Below are 22,104 nucleotides of genomic sequence, written 5' to 3'. Positions count from 1 at the left end.
GCTCCGCGCAGCGAGAGCCCCGCGGCGCCGCGCACCTAATTGTCCTCGTTATTGACAGCCCGGTTCCGGTGCGTTTAGTGATTTTCCACTGGTTCGGCGGTTCAGCGAGGACATCTGCGGGGGGTCAGGGGTGAGGGTGACCCCGGAGCTGCGTCCATCTGCCCCGCAAACAAACACCTCCAGCAGCCCGGGCACGCAACACACACGCACGCACGCACGCACACGCACGCGCACACACACGCACACACACACACACACACACACACATTTTGAGGCAAAAAAAAAAAAAAAATCGAAACAACAAGCTGTTTTAAAGAAGGAACACCAATTATGAATAAATGATAACTTGATATTTCTTTGAGCAACGCAATAGGAGGCGCGTGTTGCAGAAACGAGAAGCCGCACCATGGCTCTGGGGCTAATAAAGTCCATGATAATAATGACGCACAACGCGGTTCCCTCCACCCGGGTTGTTGGCCCAAAGCGTGCACAGCCTGACTGTGGCACTCACCGCTTCAAAAAGAATATCGCACTGAATCTAGGACACGGACTTGAAGCGGCAACTTCGAGATAGTTTCCTAATCCTCTAATCTTTTTTTTTTTTTTGGGGGGGGGGGGGGGGGGTGACTCTCACATGCGTTCATAAACTCAGTGGATTTCTTTAAACAGCCAGTTTAAAGAAAGCTCTGTTGTGGACGCTTGTGAAGCCCGAAACCGCAGGCGTCCCGACATGAAATAAGAGCTGGAATAATCAGTTCAACAATCTCAGCGCCGTCGTCGTTCAAGGTTAGATTGAGAGCAGAGGCAGGGCTGGCAGATTTAGGACCAGACACAGAGAGAAATCATTGATTTTCCAATATTCCTGGATCCTAACCCCCAAAGCCTCGTTTCCTCTCCCTGAATTGCCCCCTCCCCCCGGGGATCACTAACGTGTTATCTTATCTTGTGTTATATCGACAGATGATAAAGTTTTCTGTCCCTAAATGACACGGCTTTCAATCATCCTTCCATTACAGAAATAAAGTAATGACGTGTTAAAATTGCATTATCTTGCTTTATGGACAGTGATGTGTGCATTTGTATACATATATATATATATATATATATATATTTCACTGTCAAATCTCATTCATAAAGTCCCGTGTGAGTCGAATGAAATTGCCCACCACTAGATCCCTGCTTCTCGGATCATAAACTTGATAGTGCGAGTCAGTCTCTGATTGGGAAATGGTTTCACGTAACAATGGCCAGAAGCTGCACTCGAACTCCAAAAAAGCCTCAAATCCACGAAAAAGCGTGCGTCTGCCTCCCTGATCTGGGGAGGTTTTAAAGGCCTAATGAGGGGGACGTTAACGTCGGCTGTAATGTGGATATCGGTGAGCGGCATTCGTTCAAATAATCAACTTCCGGTCCCATTCCTCCTCGTCAGTCACTCCGTTTCGGCCGTTGTTTTTCGCTCGCTCGCCCCCTTCCCGATAGGGTCATCTGTTGCCGCCACTCCGGGGGCTGGGAAGGGGGCCGCCGACGCCCCCACCGCCCCCTCCGCCCCGCCCGCCAGACACGGCGCGAAAGGGCCCTTGCTCCGGCGGAACGAAACCCAGTTTAGCCCACTCACTGCGTTTGTTAGCCCCGCAGAGACCCTGAATATAGAACAGCCATTCCATCTAATGAGGCAGAACTTCACGACTGCCTCCCTAAAACTTTGTCAGCCTTCTGTTCTCCGGCAACAAAGGCAGAATTTTAAAGTTTCACCCATTTCTTTTTTTTTTTTTTCCTTTTTTTTTTTTTTACCCCCTCCACAGTGACACACAAACTCTTCAAGATGAATCGGAGCGCGGGCTCCCCCCCCCCCCCACTCCCTGTGACGTGAGACAAGTGTTGCAAACAAAGATGCTTATACGCAGAAATAGGGCGCTTAGACGGGATGAGCGATCAAGAGCAAACCCCCTCCACAGGGAGAGCTTTGATGGTGCGGAATTGTAGTTTTATGAAATAGCCTACATTTTGCTTTGTGTCGAGGGTCTGTAAGAAATTGGCAATGCAGAATGTTTTCCTCCACTTTATATTCTAATCTATGAGGAGCCTTCCCAGACTCAACACTCATTTGACTATTTCTCATTTACCGTGAGCAAAGATAATTGGGTGGTGTCTGCTGTTTGCGTGCCCGCGAGTGTCTGCGTGCGTGTTTGTGTTGACATAGCGAGTTTATTTTCCTGATGGCAACGGAGGAGGATCCTTTGTACCTTTGTATTTGAAGTAATTGCTCGACAACAATCACACGTTGTCTTTTTCTTTTTTTCTTTCTTCCTCCGCGTTTGTGATCAATACATGAAGGCGGCGTTTTTTTGTGCATTAAACGTTCCGCACGAAACCCGGTCCGGGGTGTTTTTCAACGAAGACAAGAGCACTTGTCGTGCTGCATCGCGGCCCGAGCCCCCCCGGGTCGGACGGTCATGCAGACCCGTGAGACGCGGGCGTGCGTGGCAGGACGCCTCAAGCGGCGCTCTGTCCTGGTGAAAGTTCGGCCCTTCGGGAGGATGCGGGAGACAGTTTTGTTCCGAGGAAGATCGCTTACTTTGGGAGCGCATTGTCTTCGCTGGTGCAGCTCCGCCTCATTAGGCCTCCCATGGCCTGCGTGAGCAATCCAGGCTGGGCTGCTGAAATATTGATTAGAGCCTATAGTGTGGGGGGGGGGGAGAGATATTACATTTATTTATTTATTTATTTATTTATTTATTGTGTGTGTGTGTGTGTGCACGGCATTTTGTTGCATATAGACAATTTGTTGCATGAAGTTATTTCTCTTCAGCGGGTGTTTACCCCCACAGGAAAACAGAGCCTTTCCTTCAAAGTCCCCCTGGCACAGGCTGAGGGGACACACTGATCGCATAATGCCACGTTTGTGTGCATGTGTGCCTCTGCATGCCTTTCTGGCTGCAAGTGTGTGTGTGGCGTGTTTGTGTGCGTGTGTGCGTGTGTGTGTGTGTGTGTGTGTGTGTGTGTGTGTGTGTGTGTGTGTGTGTGTGTGTGTGAGTGTGTGTGTGTTGGTTTGTGGGGATGTTGGTTGTGTGCGTCTAGAATGGGGGAGGTTACAGGGTGTCTTTGCGTGGATGTGGTTGTTTGTGTTGGCGGTGTGTGTGTGTGTGTGTGTGTGTGTGCTTGCGGGCGTGCGCGGGTGTGCGTGCGTGTGCTCACCGAGGGGGTGTCCCCTCGTATTATGCATTGCTTTTTATGGGGCATGTGCCGCGCCGTTCAAAGAGAATTGCATAGTATTGTTTATGGAGGGTGACTCCATAAATAGCACCTCCTTAACAATGCTCTTCTAACTGGAAACCACACCAGTGGGCTGAGGCCAGAGAGTCTTATTTCACCTGTTAAATCCTCCAGAAGTTACCTTTATGCAGCTCAGTGATCTGCACAGAACTCTGTAGCGGCTAACAGTGCTATAGTGTGCTACATAAAGCAGGAGTAGTAGGACAAAATATGGAGAAATGGGTTGAAAAGAGGCATTCCGAGCAATAGAAGAAAAGCGAGAGCAGGACAGAGGTAGATAGAGAGGGAGGAGGAAGAGAGAGAGAGAGAGAGAGAGAGAGAGAGAGAGAGAGAGAGAGAGAGAGCGGGGGGGGGGGGCGGGGGGGCGGGCGGTGTAGGAGGCGAAGAAAGAGATGTTTCATGTTTCACAGTGAGTGGGAGATGAAGTGTTGTTGAGCTGTCATATAGGTGTTTTAAGAGCCCTTTCCACCCAGGTTGCTAATGCTCTCCGCCATTGCACCCGAATTTGAAGGGCGAAGACGGCTGCAAAATGACGGAAATGTGTCCCAAAATTCGCCATTCAGGACAATGTGGGGTAAAGTAAAAAATAAATAAATAAATAAATAAATAAACACTCGGTGACAGCCTGTGGAACGCAAATAATATTTCTCGTTTGTGCGTCTAGCGTCCGCCTTGATGAGCCCGGCGTGGGGGAAAGTGAAGCTCAACACTTCGGCTGAACCCAGTCTGCATATTTCACTGCTTATTATCGACTTCATTTCAACTAATGAATAAGCAATCAATTGAACGGTGGAAAAAAAAAAAATGCAAAAAAATAAAACATAATGCACAGGCTTTCTTGTGCGTCAGTGTTTCCACGTGTTTTAATGTAGTGTGGGGCCGGGGCGGGCGGTGGTGATGCATAACTTTACATGAGTGATATCCAGGCGCCTGCCGTTCCCTCCCTCCAGTCCTCTTAACTCATCCACCCCATCTGTTCATCCAAGCAGGGCCCAATCTGGCTCGCTCAGGCTACATCAGGTGTGTGTGTGTGTGTGTGTGTGTGTGTGTGTGTGTGTGTGTGTGTGTGTGTGTGCGCGCGCGTGCGTGTGTGCACTGTGCACAGACGCGCCACCGCCACCCTCCCAAACAGACCCAACCGCACAGCCTTTTACTAGCTCTGAAAAAGACGGTCAACATTTTGCATTCGCAGAGCGTCCTGGACAGACACAGACCTCCCGGATACAAGTGTCGAACCCCCTCCGCCATATTCTCTCCCCGGACTTACGCGGGGTGCCTGGGTCGGTCCCCGCTCGACTATAACTTAGCCCCGGCGCTTCCATTCAGAGCGCGGACGTGTGAATCTTTATGTGCGCCCTCCCTGACCTCCCCCTGAATCCCGCTCCAGAATGCCGGCGGAGGCAGGCGGGGAAGCGGCGAAAACAAAGGCGCGATGAGATTCAAAGCGGGCGTAAACGGGAGTGAAAGGGAGGAGGGTGGACGTGGTTACGGGGGCAGGGGGGGTGGGGGGGTGGAAAGGGGAAGATACCCTTTAAATCATCGTTGGAAAGTCATTAGAAACCTGGCGGGGCTGGCCGCACAGATTGCCCGCTCCGAAAGCACAATACCGGTAATGAAGTGGAAGCGGAGTGGGAGTGTCGGGAGACGGATTTCTTTGCGCCACTTTCACTACTGCCCCTAAACTTTCCCCTCAATCTGTGTGCGGCGTGTAAAAAGCCGTATTCATGAGATGTTAACCGTTTTGTTTGGTCGCGAGGAATTTATTCAAAGCGCTGCGGCGATCGGCGACAGATGGGCCGCGAGGTGATGGACCGAGGGGGGAGAAGTTAACTAAGTGAGAAAGGGGGGGAAAATGAAAGAGCAACTGGACGTGGGCAATGTGGGGAGGCTCCGGTGCCTCGCGTGCCCCGCCGTTCTGGTTCAAACGAGGCCGCTCCGCCGGCGGAGGAAAGCGCTGAGACTCTTCCCTGGAGTTACGGTAGAAGTACGCCCGACGCAACACGCCTCCGGCGGAAGTGAAGGTACCGCGTTGACGTTTCCACGTCAGTAAAAGTGTATAGGCAGTGGCTCTTAAAAGAGCGTATTAAAAGTAAAAGTACTTGTATCCAGTATCCAGTGTCCATAACAGTCTGTGGAGTGAGTCAAAGAACCTACTGCACCGTGCATTTTTTATTTTTTATTTTTCTTTCCCTGCCGATGAGTGCTCGCATGTCCTGATCAAAATTTACGAGGGTAGAGACCGGAAGAATCGTTGATGAGCCATCTTAAAGAAGCAATTCGATAGACGCAGTGTTTATGTTGGTTTTATTTACCCTGTGTGACCCAGATCTAATAAGACAAGCCACACCCCCCTCCTCCACGTTCTATCAGTTTACACTGAGTTGTTTTTACTCTAAAAACCAAGCGCAGAGTGACGGAGTGAGAAATGCAGTGGGGGATAAGGGTATTGTTATTTATTTGTCGGAAAGCGGCGGGGGTAAAGGGTGAGAGTCTCCGAACGTGCTCAAGTGAGTACAGCCACTTGGGGGAAGAAATAAAAAATAAAAGGGGGCCTACTTAAGTAAGTGACCGTGATAGGGCACAACAAGCCCGTCGCTGTTGCCCCGAATGACTATTTGGGTCAGACAATGCTCTGCCCTCGCGCCACAAGCTCCGCCGGCCTAATAAGCCCCGGCAGCGTTTCAGCGTGTATTTAATTCCGGTAGCAAGTTGGGAACCTCGCCGCGGGCCAAGGAGGGCACCGCCAGGGTTAAATATCACCCCCTTGCACGGGGTGGGGGGCTCCTGAAGACCTCTCACTTTTTTTTTTGTTGGGGCGGTTGGGGGGGGGGGCTGTGCTTCACTTTTCTCACGTGCGTCCCCCTCTTCATCATATCTGTCATTGGGTTCGGGGAACGGGCCATTACGCAGAAGGGCCCCCGAGTGCCCGAGCTCCTCCAGTGGAGAGGCTGTAATTGGATAATTAGTGCTGGGGACTAATTAGGGTGGGGCGCATGTGATGGCACGAGAGTTGAGCAGAGGTTAGGGTGTGTGTGTGTGTGTGTGTGTGGGGGGGGGGGGCGAACGGGGACCCTGCGCGAACAAGTCGGAGATCGATGATCTGAGTCCACCCCCACCGCCTCACCCCTCGCTTTCTCACCCCCACCACCACCGCCCCCACCGCCACCGCCGCTTATCAGGCGGACAATGGAGGCCAAATCGCCGATTTCCATCTCAATGAGTTAAGCCGCGACAAGAGGCAGGGATCGGGCGACCAGCTCCAGACCCCAAACACCCAACGACCACGAGAGCAAATGGGACAACAATGCTGGGGGGGGGGGGGGGTGTCTCCAAAGATTTCGTTGTTTTTTTGTTTTGTTTTGGGGGTTTTTTTCTCCAAGAAAATGCTAATACATGGTGAAGAATGGAGGGGATTTCGGGGTCTCGCGCTCTCTCTCTCCCTAATTCCACTATTGTTGGACTCGCGTGCAGACGGGTGAGATTGACACGACAGTCACGTGAGGGAGCCGCGGTCCGAGGCGCGGAGGAAAAATCCGTCTCACGTCGTGAACGTCTCCTTCCGAACTGCTCCCTCCACACACACACACACACACACACACACACACACACACACACACACACACACACACACACACACGTGCACGCACGCACTCGCGCGCGCGCACGCAGCAGATCCCTGCGCGCGCAATCACCCCGCGTGCTCTCGCGCACCCGCCCGCACCCCCATAATCCGCAACGGCGCGCGAGACTCATCATAAGTGAAGCCTAATTTGCTTTTGATTGCTCCCTCCCTCCCTCCCTCCCTCCCTGTCTCCCTCTCTCTCTCTTTTTCTATCTGTCTCCCCTTCTCTCTCTCGCTCTTTCTATCTCTCCTCCCTCTCTCTCTCGCTTTCGATCGCTCTCCCCTCTCTCTCTGTCTCCCCTTCTCTCTCTCTCTCTGTCTCTCTCTCTCTCTCAGTCCCCCTCTCTCTCTCTCCCTATATATCTCTCCCTCTCTCTCTCTCGCTCTCCCTCTCTCTTTCTATCTCTCTCCCCCTCTCTCTCTGTCTGCCCCTCTCTCTCTCTGCCCCCCCTCTCTCTCGCTCTATCTTTCTATTTCTCCCTCTCTCTCTCTCTGTCTGCCCCTCTCCTCTCTGTCTCTCTCTCTCTTTCTATATATCTCCCCCTCTCTCTCTGTCTCTCTTTTACTCCCCCCCTCCCTCTGGCGCTCTCTGTCTCCCGCCTCCCTCCCTCTCTCTCTCTCTGTCTCCCCCTCTCCCTCCCTCCCTCTCCCCTCCCTCGCTCTCTCCCTCTCTCTCTTCCCCCCTCTCCCCTCTCTCTCCTCTCCTCTCTCTCTCTCCCTCTCCCTCCTCCTCTCCGCGTGAGAATGCTGGATGCCATTCGGAGCCAGAGAAACCAATTCAAATGAAGAAATGAGGATAAAACTCGGCGGTTCTCACGCAGCAGAATAAACTCCCACCCGCCGCGACCACTGGATTCACAACAAACGCGCTTTAAAAAAATAATAATAATTATAAACCCGTAAAGTTAATGAAGAGCCGTCGGATGGAACACAAGGTTCCACTCGCGTGGGTGCACAGCAGCGGTCAGGTGGCTGCGTTTTGACTCTGTGGCAGATGGGTTCTTTATAGCACATGCCAAGTGATATTAGGTTCCCTCCGATGGCAAGTGTTGTCCTTAGAAAGCTGAATGGGTCTCTCTCTCTCTGTGTGTGTGTGAGACAGAGAGAGAGTTCGACAGAGAGAAATAGAAAGGGGGGGGGGGGTAGGGGGGTGATGGAGGGGGGCCCCTTAGGAAAGAATGAGATAATCTCTTGAAGAGCCGTGACGGGGCCCAGGCCGTTTTTCTAAATGTATTTTAATAAGAGGTACTCTCATGTCCGGGGCAATTCATCTCCCATCTCTGCTCCAATGAAAGGAGCCGTGGCCGGGACGGGGGCAGGTCCGGGCGGCGGGGACAAAGGCCGCATGTGGCTCCGGCTCATTATGCCGCAGTTTAGGCGGAGGGGCTGCCGGGGAGCAGCGGGGGTGAGGGTCCCCGTAGGCCGGCTCAGAGGCACAATACAGCCGCGGACGGCTGCAAAGGGAGACCCTGCCACGCCATTATACCGTGGCACCACTAACGAGGGCTTCATACGCCTTTGATATAATCTCACTTTTGAAATCTTGATAAACCCCCCCCCAAACCCCCAAATCCCATTTGTAACGGGTGTGTGTGTGTGTGTGTGTGTGTGTGTGTGTGTGTGTGTGTGTGTGTGTGTGTGTGTGTGTGTGTGTGTGTGTGTGTGTGTGTGTGTGTGTGAACGCGCCGTCTCCATGCAGTCTTCACCTGCGCCACTCTGTTGCAGGGAGGCCGGGCATGGGAGCTGACACGCATGTTAAACCAGCAGCTTTAATTAAAAACGTAAAAAAAAAAAAAAAGAATAATAATAAATCCACTCTCCCGCTCACACGACGTCTCGTGAGCCGATCTGAGCTCAGTTCCAAAATCGCTGTTCGAGTGGCTGGAGATGGAGCGGATAGGCCCGCGGTCATTTCCATTCAGTCAAATATGATCCGACGGGCCAACAATTAGTGGATTACAACACACCGGGGGGATGAACGGGAGATATCTCGAGATATTTATGGAAAGTATGAGTGGAAATAAAAGGAGGAATTGAATGGTGCTCTTGCCACCAGTTCATTCTACTGGGGGCGGGATTAAAACCCAACCGCCCCTTACCGCTTAGAACTTTACCATCACTTATGATTTATTTTCAAACCCCGCATCCCTCTCGCTCTATGGGATGTAAAGGCCTGGCTGAAGGGCGCGCGGCGGAGCGGACGGGACACATCACGCCATCATGCCCGTTATGGAAATATGAACAACAAACGGCGTTAATTCCACGACGCACGAAGCGTGCGCGGCGGCGGCGGCGGCGGCGGCACCGTGTTCCACCGCGAACGCGGACGCAGCCTCCTCCCGCCGGAGCGCTTTGTCCTTTGGCTCGGGGACACTGCGCATCCCCGCGGCCCCCTCCCCACCCCCTGCGGCGCCGCGGCCGACTCGTTTAACGGCCCGCGGAAGAACAAACACGCGGTGGAAAGTGTCGCCGTATTAAATCAAGCCGCGGGGGAGGGGAGGCGGGAGGGGGTTATGCCCGTGCACGTTTCCTGGTGCCAAGTCTCCGCGCACAGTCCAGGAATCTCTAAACAGGCTTAGAGGTCTTTCCAGAAGCCGCCCGTCCCCGCGTCCCGGCAGCTGATTGGTCGGAGGGCGGCTCATTTGCATCCCGCGCGCCTATATAGCCCCCCGCCACTGCAGCCCTCGCGCGACTTGCGGGCGGAGAGCGGAGCGGAGCGCGCGCGGCGTGGAGTGGAGTGGAGTGCGCACTGTGTGAACTCAGGGAATATCAAATGTAGGGTGAAGCAACGAGGCGAGGAGAGTTGATCACCAACGGGACGAATTGAAGTTGGGTTTTTTTCCCCCCCAACTTTTCACTGAAAGTTAGTTCTCTTTTTTTTGTTGTTGTTGTTGTTTTTCTTCCCCCTCCACAGTGGACAGTTTCCCCCCTAATTGTTTTGAGGCAGGGGCGTCAGGATGGGAGGACCGGGCCGGACCGCGCTGGTGCTGCTGCTGTGCGTGTCCATCGCCAGCCTGGCTGCAAAGACGGCCAAATATCAGACTTTTGAAGAGGACGCTCCGGGGACGGTGATCGGGAACTTGGCCAAGGACACGTCCTCCGCCGCCCCTCCGCCGGGCTCCAGGACCAATTTCCGAATGATGAAGCAGTTCAACTCGTCCTTCATCCGCCTGCGGGAGAGCGACGGGCAGCTGATCGTCGGGGAGCGGATCGACCGGGAGAGGATCTGCAAACACACCCTGCACTGCCTCATCGCCTTCGACGTGGTCAGCTTCTCCAAGGAGCAGTTCAAACTCATCCACGTCGAGGTGGAGGTCAAGGACATCAACGACAACTCCCCCGAGTTCCCCCGGAAAGAGTCGAGTCTGGAGATCTCCGAGAACACGGCGGTGGGGACGCGGATCCCGCTGGACTTTGCCGTGGACGACGACGTGGGGGCGAACTACATCCAGAGCTACCAAATCTCCGTGAACAGCCACTTCACCATCGACGTGCTCAGCAGAGCCGACGGGGTTAAATATGCGGAGTTGGTGCTCATGAAGGAGCTGGACCGGGAGACCCAGGCGTCCTACGCACTGGAGCTGGTTGCTATGGACGGCGGCAACCCTTCCCGAACCGGGACGACGCGCATCAACATCAAGGTGAAAGACTACAACGACAACAGCCCGGTGTTCGACCGGAACAGCTTCTCCGTGGACCTGCCCGAGGACGCGCCCGTGGGCTTCCTCCTACTGGATCTGAACGCGGAGGACCCGGATGAGGGTCTGAACGGGGAGGTGGTGTACGGGTTCGGCCACCAGGTGCCCGCCGAGATCCGGCAACTTTTCAGAGTGGACCGCAAGACCGGGCGCCTGACCCTCGAGAGTCCGATCGACTTCGAGAGCAAGAACACGTACGAGTTCGACGTGCAGGCCACGGACCTGGGTCCGAACCCGAGCCCGGCCATCTGCAAGATCGTCGTGCAGGTGCAGGACGTGAACGACAACGCGCCGGAGATCTCCATCACCCCGATGACCTCCATCACGGCGGGCATCGCGTACATCACCGAGGCGGCGGCCCGGGAGAGCTTCGTGGCGCTGGTCAGCACCTCGGACAGGGACTCCGGAGCGAACGGCCAGGTGCACTGCACGCTGTACGGACACGACCACTTCCGGCTGCAGCAGGCGTACGAGGACAGCTTCATGATCGTGAGCACCAGCCCACTGGACAGAGAGAAGATCCCCGAGTACAACTTGACCGTCGTGGCGGAGGATCTGGGCTCCCCGCCGTTCAGGACCATCACCCAGTACACCATCCGTCTGACGGACGAGAACGACAACGCGCCCGCCTTCAGCAAGCCCGTGTACGAGGTGGCCGTGGTGGAGAACAATGCGCCGGGCGCGTACATCACCACCGTGGTGGCCAGGGACACGGACCTGGGGCAGAACGGGAAGGTCAGCTACAAACTGGCCGACACCTACTTCATGGGCTCCCCCATCTCCACCTTCGTGTCCCTGGACCCTGCGAGCGGCTCCCTTTACGCGCTGCGCAGCTTCAACTACGAGGTGATGAAGCAGATGGAGCTCCGCGTCACGGCCAGCGACTGCGGCTCCCCGCCGCTCTCCGGCAGCGCGAACCTCTACGTGAGGATCGTGGACCAAAACGACAACTCCCCGGCGATCACCCAGCCGGCCCTCAACAACGGCTCCGCCGAAGTTCTGCTGCCCCGGGACGCGCCGACCGGCTACGTCATCACCCACGTGGAGGCGCGGGACGCGGACGAGGGCGTGAACGCCGAGCTGTCCTACGGCCTGGCCACCGGGGAGCCGTCCGTGTTCTCCGTGAACAGAGCCACCGGGGAGATCTACCTGAACCAGGTGCTGAGCCACGACGTGGACGAGACGCTGAGCGTGACCGTCACGGTGAGCGACAACGGGAGGCCCGCGCTCACCTCCACGGCCACGCTGCACTTCCTCGTTGTCGCGGGCGCCCCGCCGAGCGACCGCGCCGTGTACCGGGCGGACGGCGGCGGCGACGAGGCGCACGCGCAGTGGGACCTGTCCGTGGTGATCATCGTCGTCCTCGCGGGGAGCTGCACGCTCCTGCTGCTGGCCATCATCCTCATCGCGACCACCTGCAACCGGCGGCGGCAGGACAAGAGCGGAGAGGACAGCGACTCGTACGGGGAGAAGGGCACGCTGGAGCGGAGCAGGAACCACGCCGAGAACCCGCTGCTGCCGATCCACGGGGCGGCGGGCGGGGGCGGCTTTGACGGTCACTCGTACACCAGTCAGCCGGGTGGGTTCGCCTCAGCTCACCCCGGGGGCAGTGACGTGTGCTCGGCCTCTGAGGACGGCAGTGAAGTGCCCTGCGTGTACGACTCCGACAACAAGCCTCGAGGGAATAAACATGAGGTGAGTTTTAATCGAAGTGACCCGTGCTTAATGGGTGGTGGGAATGCACTCCAGAACACGAAGAAACCCAGTGTTCTCATAGTGATATTAACCTGTGATCTGTCCATCTTTTTTTCCACCTCCCAGGGTTACTCCACCCTGCCAGGCTATGGGAACAGCAAGGAGGCGGTAAGACCCATCACCATTTGGAAGGGGAACTCCTACACCACCATCTCAGCCAGGGACCCGGCCTTCAGTGGCAAAGACAGTGGCAAGGGAGACAGTGACTTCAATGACAGCGATAGTGATGTCAGCGGAGACACTGGCTTAAAGAAGGATGCTGCGGCAGTCCCACCCATGGGCGGCCAAAACGGTAAGGACAAGACTGCCATGAAAAAAGGGACATGATGGATGGCCACGGTGTTGGCGTCTGACTTTCATGGTGACTTTGAAGACAACTGACTGTGTTTTTTCTCTCCCCCTGCCTCCCTCCCCCTCAGGTCTGTGGGCGTGCACCAGCGAGTGCAAGGTCCTGGGTCACTCCGATCGCTGCTGGAGTCCGTCGGCGGTCCGTGCCAACGCCGCGGCCTCGCCTGGCATCCCCCCCACCCCGACTTTGTCCTCCTTCAGCAGCCTGCCAAAGACAGCGTCCCTGCCCCGGGACCCCCATCGCAGGGACAACTACTACCAGGCCCAGATCCCCAAGACGGTGGGCCTGCAGAGTGTGTACGAGAAGGTGCTGCACAGAGAGTATGACTATGTTCTGGTGACTCCACCCAGACCCGTACGGGTGCAGGAGATCAGTGACACCTCCATCCCTGTCTTCATGCCGACCCCGACGCACTGCCCTAACAATGAAGTCTAATGCATACCCACACTCACTCAGACACTATATATATATATATATATATATATATGTATATGCACATATATAATCACACATACATGCAATCTTGAAAAAAACTGTGTTGAAAATATTATTTATGAACTATTGACAATGAGAATCAAATGTAAAGAATCATATACAGGTATTTGTTTCTGTGCAAATTGTGTATATATGAGTTTCTATCCTTAATATTTGTGTAATTTACATTTTTTTAATGTTTTAAATGTAAAAGCCACATTCATAGTCTACGTTACTTCAAGGACTTTGCTGGACATAGATTGTATAATATGCAAGTTTTTGTAAATAGAGAATTTATTTTTTATAATGGTAAGAATCAAAAATGAAATATATGTAAATATGAATTGTAATTATGCATCTTAAGGCATGCTTACTATTTAAAATGGCTTTGGGAACTATATTCAGTTTGAAGCCACTGACCCCTGCGGTGTATCAAGTTGATAAAGGTGTGTGTAATTATTTGAATGCAATGATATAATTGTACAGCTTTTATAATAATAATAATAATAACAATAAAAATAATATTCTATAGGCAAATAAACTTTCAAATACTGTTGATGAAAAATCTGTCTGGTCTGAGACGTTTGTGAACCCGGCTGAGCGTCACGATGTGAAGGACAGTTCTCACTACAGCCAACAGGTGTCGCTGCTGCTGCAACAGTGAGCGTCTGTCCTTGCAGCCTCTATTGGGAAGGTCAGCTCTGACCCGTGGTTTAGAGTTTTCTCATTTTTGCGGATGTTTCTGCAAGAATGAATCATTTAAAAGCATTTTTGTCGACCCAAAACCCCCGCTCAAGACCCACAATGTCCTAATTCCCATCTTTTTTCATATCTGAGGCCATGCCGATAGTTTATTTGCTAGTGACCGACAAAACCGAAAGAAAGAGCCAGTTTGGGGCTGTTTGGGGGATGCTGTTCCGTTCCCAAACACTCTGAAAAGATGTGAGAGATTTGTTCTTTAAATCTGTAAAATGGAACCTGATCTCTCCAAATGTGATACTTTACCTACAGCCCGTGTACAGTGTGCATGCAAGCGCCATTAGAATAAATGAAACACAAACCGTACACCCACTGTCATTTGTTAATTGACTTTTTTTTTTTTTTCTTATGACGATGATGAAAGAATCGAAATCCACGCGAGCGAACTGAGGCGCAAATGAAGTCTTACGGCCTCGGGGAAAAATTACAACCCCTATGATGTCAAATGAATACCAGGAAGGAGAGAGTCGATTGTGACTTTTGTCTTGGAGATACCTCCAAATATGTTTTGACCAGTCGGCCCTTCCTCTTCATTAAAGTGAGTGTCACTGAGAGAGAGAGGGGGGGGGGGGGGGAGTGGGGGCCTGGGGGGCAGAGAGAGAGAGGGGGGGGGCGTAGAAATAGAGGGGGGTAGAGAGAGAGAAAAAAGGGGCCAAAAAAGAGACGGGAAAGAGAGAGCGAGAGCGGGAGAGAGAGGGAGAGGGGGTGGAGGCATAGAGAGAAGGAGGGAGACAGGCTTATAGCTGTTTTGGGTTATTTCGGTTCCTCCATCTCAGGTGTTCAGTTCCAGCGGCACCATGAGCTCAGAGAAAGTACCCATCGCCTCGGCGGGGCCAGAGGACATGCAGCACTTCATGCCACCGGTAAGTAAAACAAAAAAAAAAAACACGTCTGAAAACTCACCATCGGGCCGTCACCCAACAGGAAAGTTTGAAATCAAACTTCAAATGAAAACGTCTTATGGAGGTACCCGTACATTGTTTTTGGGGGTGGGGGTTGGGGTTGCCGTTGCAGGCGTACTCCTCCGTGCCGGTGAAGCCCGCGGGCGCCGGGCGGCTCCTGAAGGCCGGGGTGGCGGTGCTGGTGGCGGGGGCCATCCTGCTGCTGTTTGGGGCCATCGGAGCTTTTTACGTCTGGAACAACACGGAGAGACGCGTGAGTGCAAAGCAGTGATTATTTATTTATTTATTTTGAAATAGTTTTTACTAAATGTATTTGTGTCTCTGTGTGTTTGTGTGTGTGTCTGTGTGTGTGGATATGTGTGTGTTTGAGCACAGCGGACCACCTATTTCTCAAATTGATTGACTAGTGGGCTTCAACAAATAGTAAAATGTAAAGCAAACACACCGTCTCCCAGCAAGCTGCTCGGTGCAGCTTGGTGAATGGGAGCCTTGTCCGCCTTGTGGGGTTATATCCCTGCAGGGCGGAGAGAGGGCTCCACGGTCCCCTGGAGGCCCCGGGGCCGAGAGGAGTGGAGCAGGGGGAAGCAGGACTGCCGCTGGTTTGGGCTTTCCTCTTTTTGTTTTTTTTTGGGGGGGGGGGGGGGGGGTAATATGGCTGAGGTTATATAGGTACGATTAGAAAAGTTTACCCACAGATGGTCCACTGTCACCCACGGCCAGGACTGTGTTGTCAGTTGGTCTGTTTGGGGTTTGAGAACAGGGAGGCCAGGACGGGAAGAGGGAGAGAGAGAGAGAGAGAGAGAGAGAGAGAGGGAGAGGGAGAGGGTGGAGGGGGAGAGAGAGAGAGAGAGAGAGAGAGAGGGTGGGCGGTCAAGAGGGGGAGACAGAGAGAAAGAATCAAATAATAGGGATTGGGTATCAGGGTGACATTATATGCATGCCAATCTCTAACACTGTGTGTGTGTGTGTGTGTGTGTGTGTGTGTGTGTGTGTGTCAGGTGTACAACGTCCACTACAGCATGAGCATCAACGGCAAGGTGGAGGAGGGCTCCATGGAGATCGACCCGGCCAACAACGTGGAGCGGTTCCGCACGGGCAGCGGCATCGACGAGGCAGTGGAGGTGCACGACTTCCAGATTGTGAGTCCGAGGCGACGTGGAAGTCGTCGGCCGGGGGGGGGAAAGCTCAGACCCGGCGGGGCGGGGCGGGGCGGGGCGGGGTGGGGCGGGCGGGGTTGCCGTCGTCAATAAGGATTAAAGTCCTCAGCACTAAAGGGCTGTAGTGCTTATCGGCACGCTGGGCCCCCGCTCATCAGCGCAAGATGGAGGCTGCGATGAGGAAGCCACACGTGTAAAATAGTCGGGATTCGAGAATTCTTCTTGGGTTGAAGCCAGGCCCTGCACCACTCTGCAAACAGCACAAGATACTTTCAGACTCTGAAATAAAGCCGAATAAACCACGACTTATCTTGTCACCATCAAATACTGCGGTTCCAGTAGAGCTGTGATGCCCAATCTAAGGTGTTTCCTAAAAGTCAAATACGTCATGTCTTTTAAATGTCATGTCTTTTAAACAAAATAACGTTTTGTCGTTATTCTAATTGTAAGAGTTTTTGTTAATGCAGCTTTGACGTGACTCATAAGTCAGATGTTGACAACCGCACGAATCCCAGGAGCCGGAGCAGCAGCTGCTCGCTCATGTTGTTGAATCTGTTTCAAATCATCGTTTTTTGTTTTTTTCCTCCACCCTGCGCATGTGTTTCCTCTCTCTCTCTCTTCAAACCCATCCCATCCAGGGAATCACCGGGATCCGCTTTTCGGGAGGAGAGAAATGCTACATCAAGACCCAGGTCAAAGCTCACCTCCCTGACGTGGAGACTCTGAGCAAGGAATCCATGACCCTGGACTTGGTGCGTTTGTGATTTAAACATATATAGAGGACATGTGTTTATATATATATATATATATATATATATATATATATATATATATATTAATATACATACACAGTATTTGACATATGACATTACACCCCCCTACCCCCCAAACACACACACACACACACACACAGACACACACACACACACACACACACATACACATCGCTTCCTATTTTCGTTGAATCGAGGACAGCGCATAATTAAAACCACTAAGCTTTGCATAAACCTGACATGCACACAAATTTACATCACACAGAAATGCACACGCAGGGACACATCCTTCACTGTCACGCAGGACTGCACATCTCTTTGCCTCATAAATGATCATTTATTTCACCTTTGTGCACCCGCGCCTCCTCTGTCTGCGCACGTGTGTGTGTGTGTGTGTGTGTGTGTGTGTGTGTGTGTGTGTGTGTGTGTGTGTGTGTGTGTGTGTATCTATAGATAAAAGATGTAGTTATAGCAGTGGCTGCAGGCAGGTCATCTGCTATAATTCAGAGAGATGGCAAATATGGGTTAGATAAGAGAGGGCGCGCACACGCACACACGCACACACACACATCAACACACACACACACACACACACACACACACACACACAGTGAGTGGGTCAGATAAACCCTTATCAGGCCTGCAGTGCAAGAGGACTCTGGCTGTTATTTGTCCCTCCAGCAAATCATTTAAACTGAGAAACAGCGGCGTTGTTTCCGGGAGGTTAAAAGATAACGCTGGCCAAACATCTGTCTGGCTGGCGCTCCTCTGGCCGCGGGTACAAGTGCCTCGGAGCAAGAGCATTCCCACAGAAATACCCCCCTTATTATACCTGCAGGCTGTTGACACAGAGTGCGCGTGTTTGCAGAGGCTCTCCGCTGGATACCTCATTAGTCTTTTTTTTTTTCCCCTTCCGTCACAACCCCAGAAATGTTTCTTTTTTTTTTTTTAGGCCATCCCACATCTCCATCCCTGAGATTTTAATGAGACTTGACATTGCGCACGGAGCTCGACGAACAGAGCGGAGCAGAGCGTTACCTGCTTTCCAAGGACCGAACGGCCTCGCTTGTTTTTTTTTTTCACAATAGGATTCCATTTTTTCCCCCCAACGCAACGATGTTGATTAGAGCAGTGGATCTCAAGGCGAGGTCCGGGTACACGCCAGGGGTCCTTAAGATGTTCCAGGAGGGCCACAGCAGCATGATTAATAGTTGAATTTGGTACATTTTATTTACAAGACATCAGCACCAATTCAGAATGTGCAATAATAAGTGTTTTGATCCTAGTTTTACGGTTATCTCTGTAAATATAATAGAATATAATAATATATATATTATATACATCACTCTTGCCCCCCTGGAACATGTTTGCTGTGTCCCATGAGTCTCTCCTCCTCCTCCTCTCCATCACTATTGGTTTCTTCCGAAGGAGGACGAGGTGATGCCAGCCAAATTTGAGGAGGACTCCCTGATCTGGGTGGCGTCCGACACGCCCCTCACAGACTCCGCCTTCCTCAGCAACAAGATCAAGGATCTGTGCGGGGAGCTGCCCATCTTCTGGCTCCGCCCCACCTACACCTCTGGTAGGCACACGGACAGCCAGCTTGTCTGGTTCTCCTTATTGATGCAATTTTTTTTTAAATCGATTTGCATCGTAGAAGTCATCAGGGGCGAGAGTTATACTTTGGTCTGAGAACAAATTAGCATTGACCATCATCAATATTGATGACGAATCGGTAGGGTGGACGATTAATGGTGTATTCCGGCAATTATATGCCCTGAAGGAAGCTTAGTGTGAAAACACCAGAAATGAATGCATTAGCGATGCATCACGACCATTTCTGTTGACCAAATGACAAATTACTCCCTTTTGGGGATTTGCTGATTATATGACTTAATACTGCATTTTTCAGGGTGCCATATTAGTAAAAAACACATATTTCAATAATTGATTGAGTTTCATTCATGGTATTGCTTTGACTGGGAACTGAATGCAAAAGCATCATGTGATGTCCGAGGACAGACTCAGACCCAGCACTGGTCTGATACTAATACTCAGTACTTTCCTAGTACACGGTACATCATTTAAAAAAAATGCTACTGAGGAAAAAGCTTGCACTGTGACGCAAGACACGTGGATGCTTGGGTTGAATGTCATATACTTCCCAAAAACATAAATGCAGAATACCCACTTCTGAATGTTGAAGATTCAGTTTTTCTTTTCTTATCTGTTAAAGCCGTTAATAGATTGTTGGTTATGGACTTAAAAAAAGTTTTAACACCATTTTCAGGCTTAATATCACTGTACAGCAGCGAGTACGTTGGCTTTCTCGCCAAAATAGACAGCTCAAATGGTTCTTTAATCTACTTGAGAAAAAAAATAAAAAATAAAAGCCCCCGTTCGCCACACGCGGGCATCCGGCGCCGGTCCCGTTAATCCGAGCTGCAGTCCAGATACCGACGCTTTGATGTGTGCAGGCGGACAGAGGAAGAGGAGGGCCGCCGCCCGCAAGCAGCGGCGACAGGCCCCGGGGGCTGAGGAGGAGGAGGATGTCGAGCCGGAGCCTAACCCAGAGAACCCCTATCAGGTGGGCAGCGGTCCGGTTCTCACACACACACACACACACACACACACACACACACACACACACACTTATACTATATCACATCACTTATCTGCACCACCTACCACTCCCACGGCATTGAGTTGTGATCCACCTGAGGGGGCTTCAGACTGAGCTCCTCAGCTGCGCAAGCAGCAGATGCTGGGGGGGGGGGTCACAGCGAAGGGCCGCACCCGTCGTTGCAATTCATAGTGTGTGTGCATTGCTGTGTTTTGTTTGCGCCGGCGGGCCTTTGCAACGGTACCCTCTAAAGCTCCCCCCTTTAAGACATTTAGGCTGTGTGAATAATTCTACTCAAGCCCAGCCCCCTCAACGTCCGCCGCGCCCTCACCGTAAACACACACACACACACACCACCCCCATCCCTTATGTTGGGCCCCAGTTTTTTTTTTAATCCCAGCCGCGTCTTCCTCAGACCCTGTGAGAATGAAGCGTCGTCCAACCCCCGCAACACATTCCTGACAGACGCGGAAGTGCGTGCGGCGGTTGATCGGGGGGGTGGGGGAGATAGGGAACTGTAAAAGGCGTACGCCTTGAAAAAGAAAATATTTGACAACAAAAACCCACATCTGACAACATCCCCTCCTCCCCATCGTGCCTGTCGGAAATCCATTTTTAATTGGTTTGAAACAGGCAGTCTCTGCTGCTAAAGCTCCAAAGCATCACAATGCATAACTTAAAGGCTAGCAGCATCAGGGAGACAAACACAAAACAAAACAACACAAACAAACACGTTGTTATGACCGCTGACCAATGTCTCCCCCCCCGTCTCTGCTCCTAGAGGGGTCTGGAGGGCGAGGAGGGGACCATGACCTTCGACCCCATGCTGGACCACACGGGCGTTTGCTGCATCGAATGCACCCGCAGGCACACCCAGTGCGAGAGGATCTGCGAGCCCCTGGGCGGCTACCAGCCCTGGCCCTACCACTACCGCGGCTGCAGGGTGGCCTGCAGGGTCATCATGCCCTGCCGCTGGTGGGTGGCACGCATCATGGGCATCCTGTAAACACCCTGGAGACCCGGGGGGGTGGGCGGGGGCGATAGCTGGTGGGCGGGTGGTGGTATTGCAAGGGAAGGTGTTGTAAAAGGGTTTGTGTGGAAGGCGGTTGGGGGAGATTGAGGCGCACCCGCTCGGTTTGTCCATAACGTGACAGGCGGCGGCGGTGGTGTGGGAGAGCACCCGCGATGGCGCTGGTTCCAGACACGACGGTGTTAGGGTTCGCGGCATCGAGTCTAGGACACACGCGCGTCATTTGGAAAGGGTTTTCTGTAAGACACACTGTGCCTGCACACTGTACGGCTTTTTAATACACGTGAACAAAATGAAATGATTGATGGTCCTCCGAAATACACAATAAACTTTTGATGGGAGCCATCCTGCCCCCCGCCCCGCCGCCATCCACAGGTATTTACATGTAATGAATCATTTATGAGCAAGTGCATTGATATCTAGTATTCAAATTTGTATCCACTCCCAACCGCAGTGGAAAGGAGCGGCCTATGTGAACTTGTATTTATAAAGTGGATTATTGGTTCTTTCTTCTTTCCTGTCATTCATTCTACTTTTGTCGGGATGTAAATAAATGAATGTGCCGAGTACTCCAGCCGCGAAGCAGTCAGATGGCTCCGATTGTCTGGCGAGTGAGCGTGTGTGTGTGTTTAGCCTTTATCATGCGCTTGAGAAATATTCCGAGCCCGGTTGTTCAAACTCTTACCGTTGTTTCTGTTCCCCTTCTACGTAGCGCATTTGAAGAAAAAACAAAAAACAAGTTCTCCCGAATGTCTCTTTTAATTTTCTACTGCATTAAAGAACAACTTTGGAAGTGCAATGTCAACGAATAAAGTTTTTCAAAAGGAAAATTACAACTCTTTCGTTTATCGGCTTAATTTGACCCGACTCCCTGCAAAAAAAAACAAAAAAAAAACAACAAAAGAAAACCAAAAAAAAAAAAGAAAATAAATGAAAAAAAAAAATAAAAACTCCCCCCATTTTCCAATCACACATTTTTGGATAATTCTGAGAAATTGCACATGCCACGTCTTGTGGCTGATCCGAGGGGGGACGAGCGGAGGGAACGTTCCAGATCTCTTTAATGTGAGAGTTGCAGCTCTAGAACTCTTTAATGAGACTAAAGACTCTGCAGCCGTCACGCTCCCAGATCTTACCCACGATGCAAAGCGCTTAGTTCCTTTTGATGTCGCAGAGCCGCTGCGGGCTGGGGTAGGGGGTAAGGATGGGGGCGGTGCGCGTCAAGATGGGGAGCGGAGGAGTGTGTGCGTGTGTGTGTGTGTGTGTTAGAAGCAGTACACAGGCGGTTAGGGATCCATCCGGAGTCACGAACGGGCGTTTGATCGTCACGAGAGATGAAACGATGTGCAATGAATTTAACACTTTGTGTGCCAGGCTGGATGTGGTTCTCGGGGCCCATCCATATTAATGCCCCCTCCGCGCCATTCTCCGGGACGCCCCCTCGCAGCTGTAGCCGCGGTGCATATGTGACGGGCTTCTCTCGATTTCATACTGTAAATTAACCATCCGGACCCGGGGCCGGGGCACGACTTCCTCTCGCCCGACAGAGCGCCGACGCCCGTGCGGATCGGACCGGGATCAGCAACGCCGGGATCCGACCGGCGCTCGCCCGTCTTAAGAGCGCTGCCGCCTCTTTGACTGCTCTGAACACCATCTGCCCGTCCAAAAGCCGCCCCTTCACGCAAACGA

The 22,104-nt window shown here is 52.3% G+C and overlaps 2 protein-coding genes across 2 annotated transcripts; both read left to right on the top strand.

Annotated features, from left to right (window-relative positions):
* Window positions 1-9,852: 9,852 nt before the first annotated feature.
* LOC307237703 (protocadherin-8-like) lies at window positions 9,853-13,132 on the top strand (the record flags this gene model as incomplete). The annotated part of the gene is made up of 3 exons (XM_080010466.1): window positions 9,853-12,288; window positions 12,415-12,640; window positions 12,768-13,132. 3 exons carry the CDS (start codon window positions 9,853-9,855, stop codon window positions 13,130-13,132), a joined length of 3,027 nt encoding a protein of 1,008 aa, XP_079866592.1.
* Window positions 13,133-14,631: 1,499 nt separating this feature from the next.
* On the top strand, window positions 14,632-20,984 carry LOC307238080 (leukocyte cell-derived chemotaxin 1-like). Its single transcript, XM_080010930.1, has 7 exons — window positions 14,632-14,793; window positions 14,945-15,085; window positions 15,831-15,971; window positions 16,628-16,741; window positions 18,191-18,344; window positions 19,240-19,349; window positions 20,167-20,984. Exons 1-7 carry the CDS (start codon window positions 14,728-14,730, stop codon window positions 20,389-20,391), a joined length of 951 nt encoding a protein of 316 aa, XP_079867056.1. The 5' UTR covers window positions 14,632-14,727; the 3' UTR covers window positions 20,392-20,984.
* Window positions 20,985-22,104: the final 1,120 nt, after the last annotated feature.

The sequence above is a fragment of the Zeus faber genome (genome assembly GCF_960531495.2).
Source record: "Zeus faber genome assembly, chromosome: 12".
Classification (NCBI taxonomy): domain Eukaryota; kingdom Metazoa; phylum Chordata; class Actinopteri; order Zeiformes; family Zeidae; genus Zeus; species Zeus faber.
This window is presented reverse-complemented; position numbering and strand designations above follow the sequence as displayed.

Excerpts from the sequence above, each read along its gene's own strand:
- LOC307238080 (XM_080010930.1), top strand. The coding sequence starts at position 14,728 with ATGAGCTCAGAGAAAGTACCCATCGCCTCGGCGGGGCCAGAGGACATG. Across the intron at positions 15,086-15,830 it reads GGAACAACACGGAGAGACGC|GTGTACAACGTCCACTACAG; the intron begins GTGAGTGCAAAG and ends TGTGTGTGTCAG. Across the intron at positions 19,350-20,166 it reads ACCCAGAGAACCCCTATCAG|AGGGGTCTGGAGGGCGAGGA; the intron begins GTGGGCAGCGGT and ends CTCTGCTCCTAG.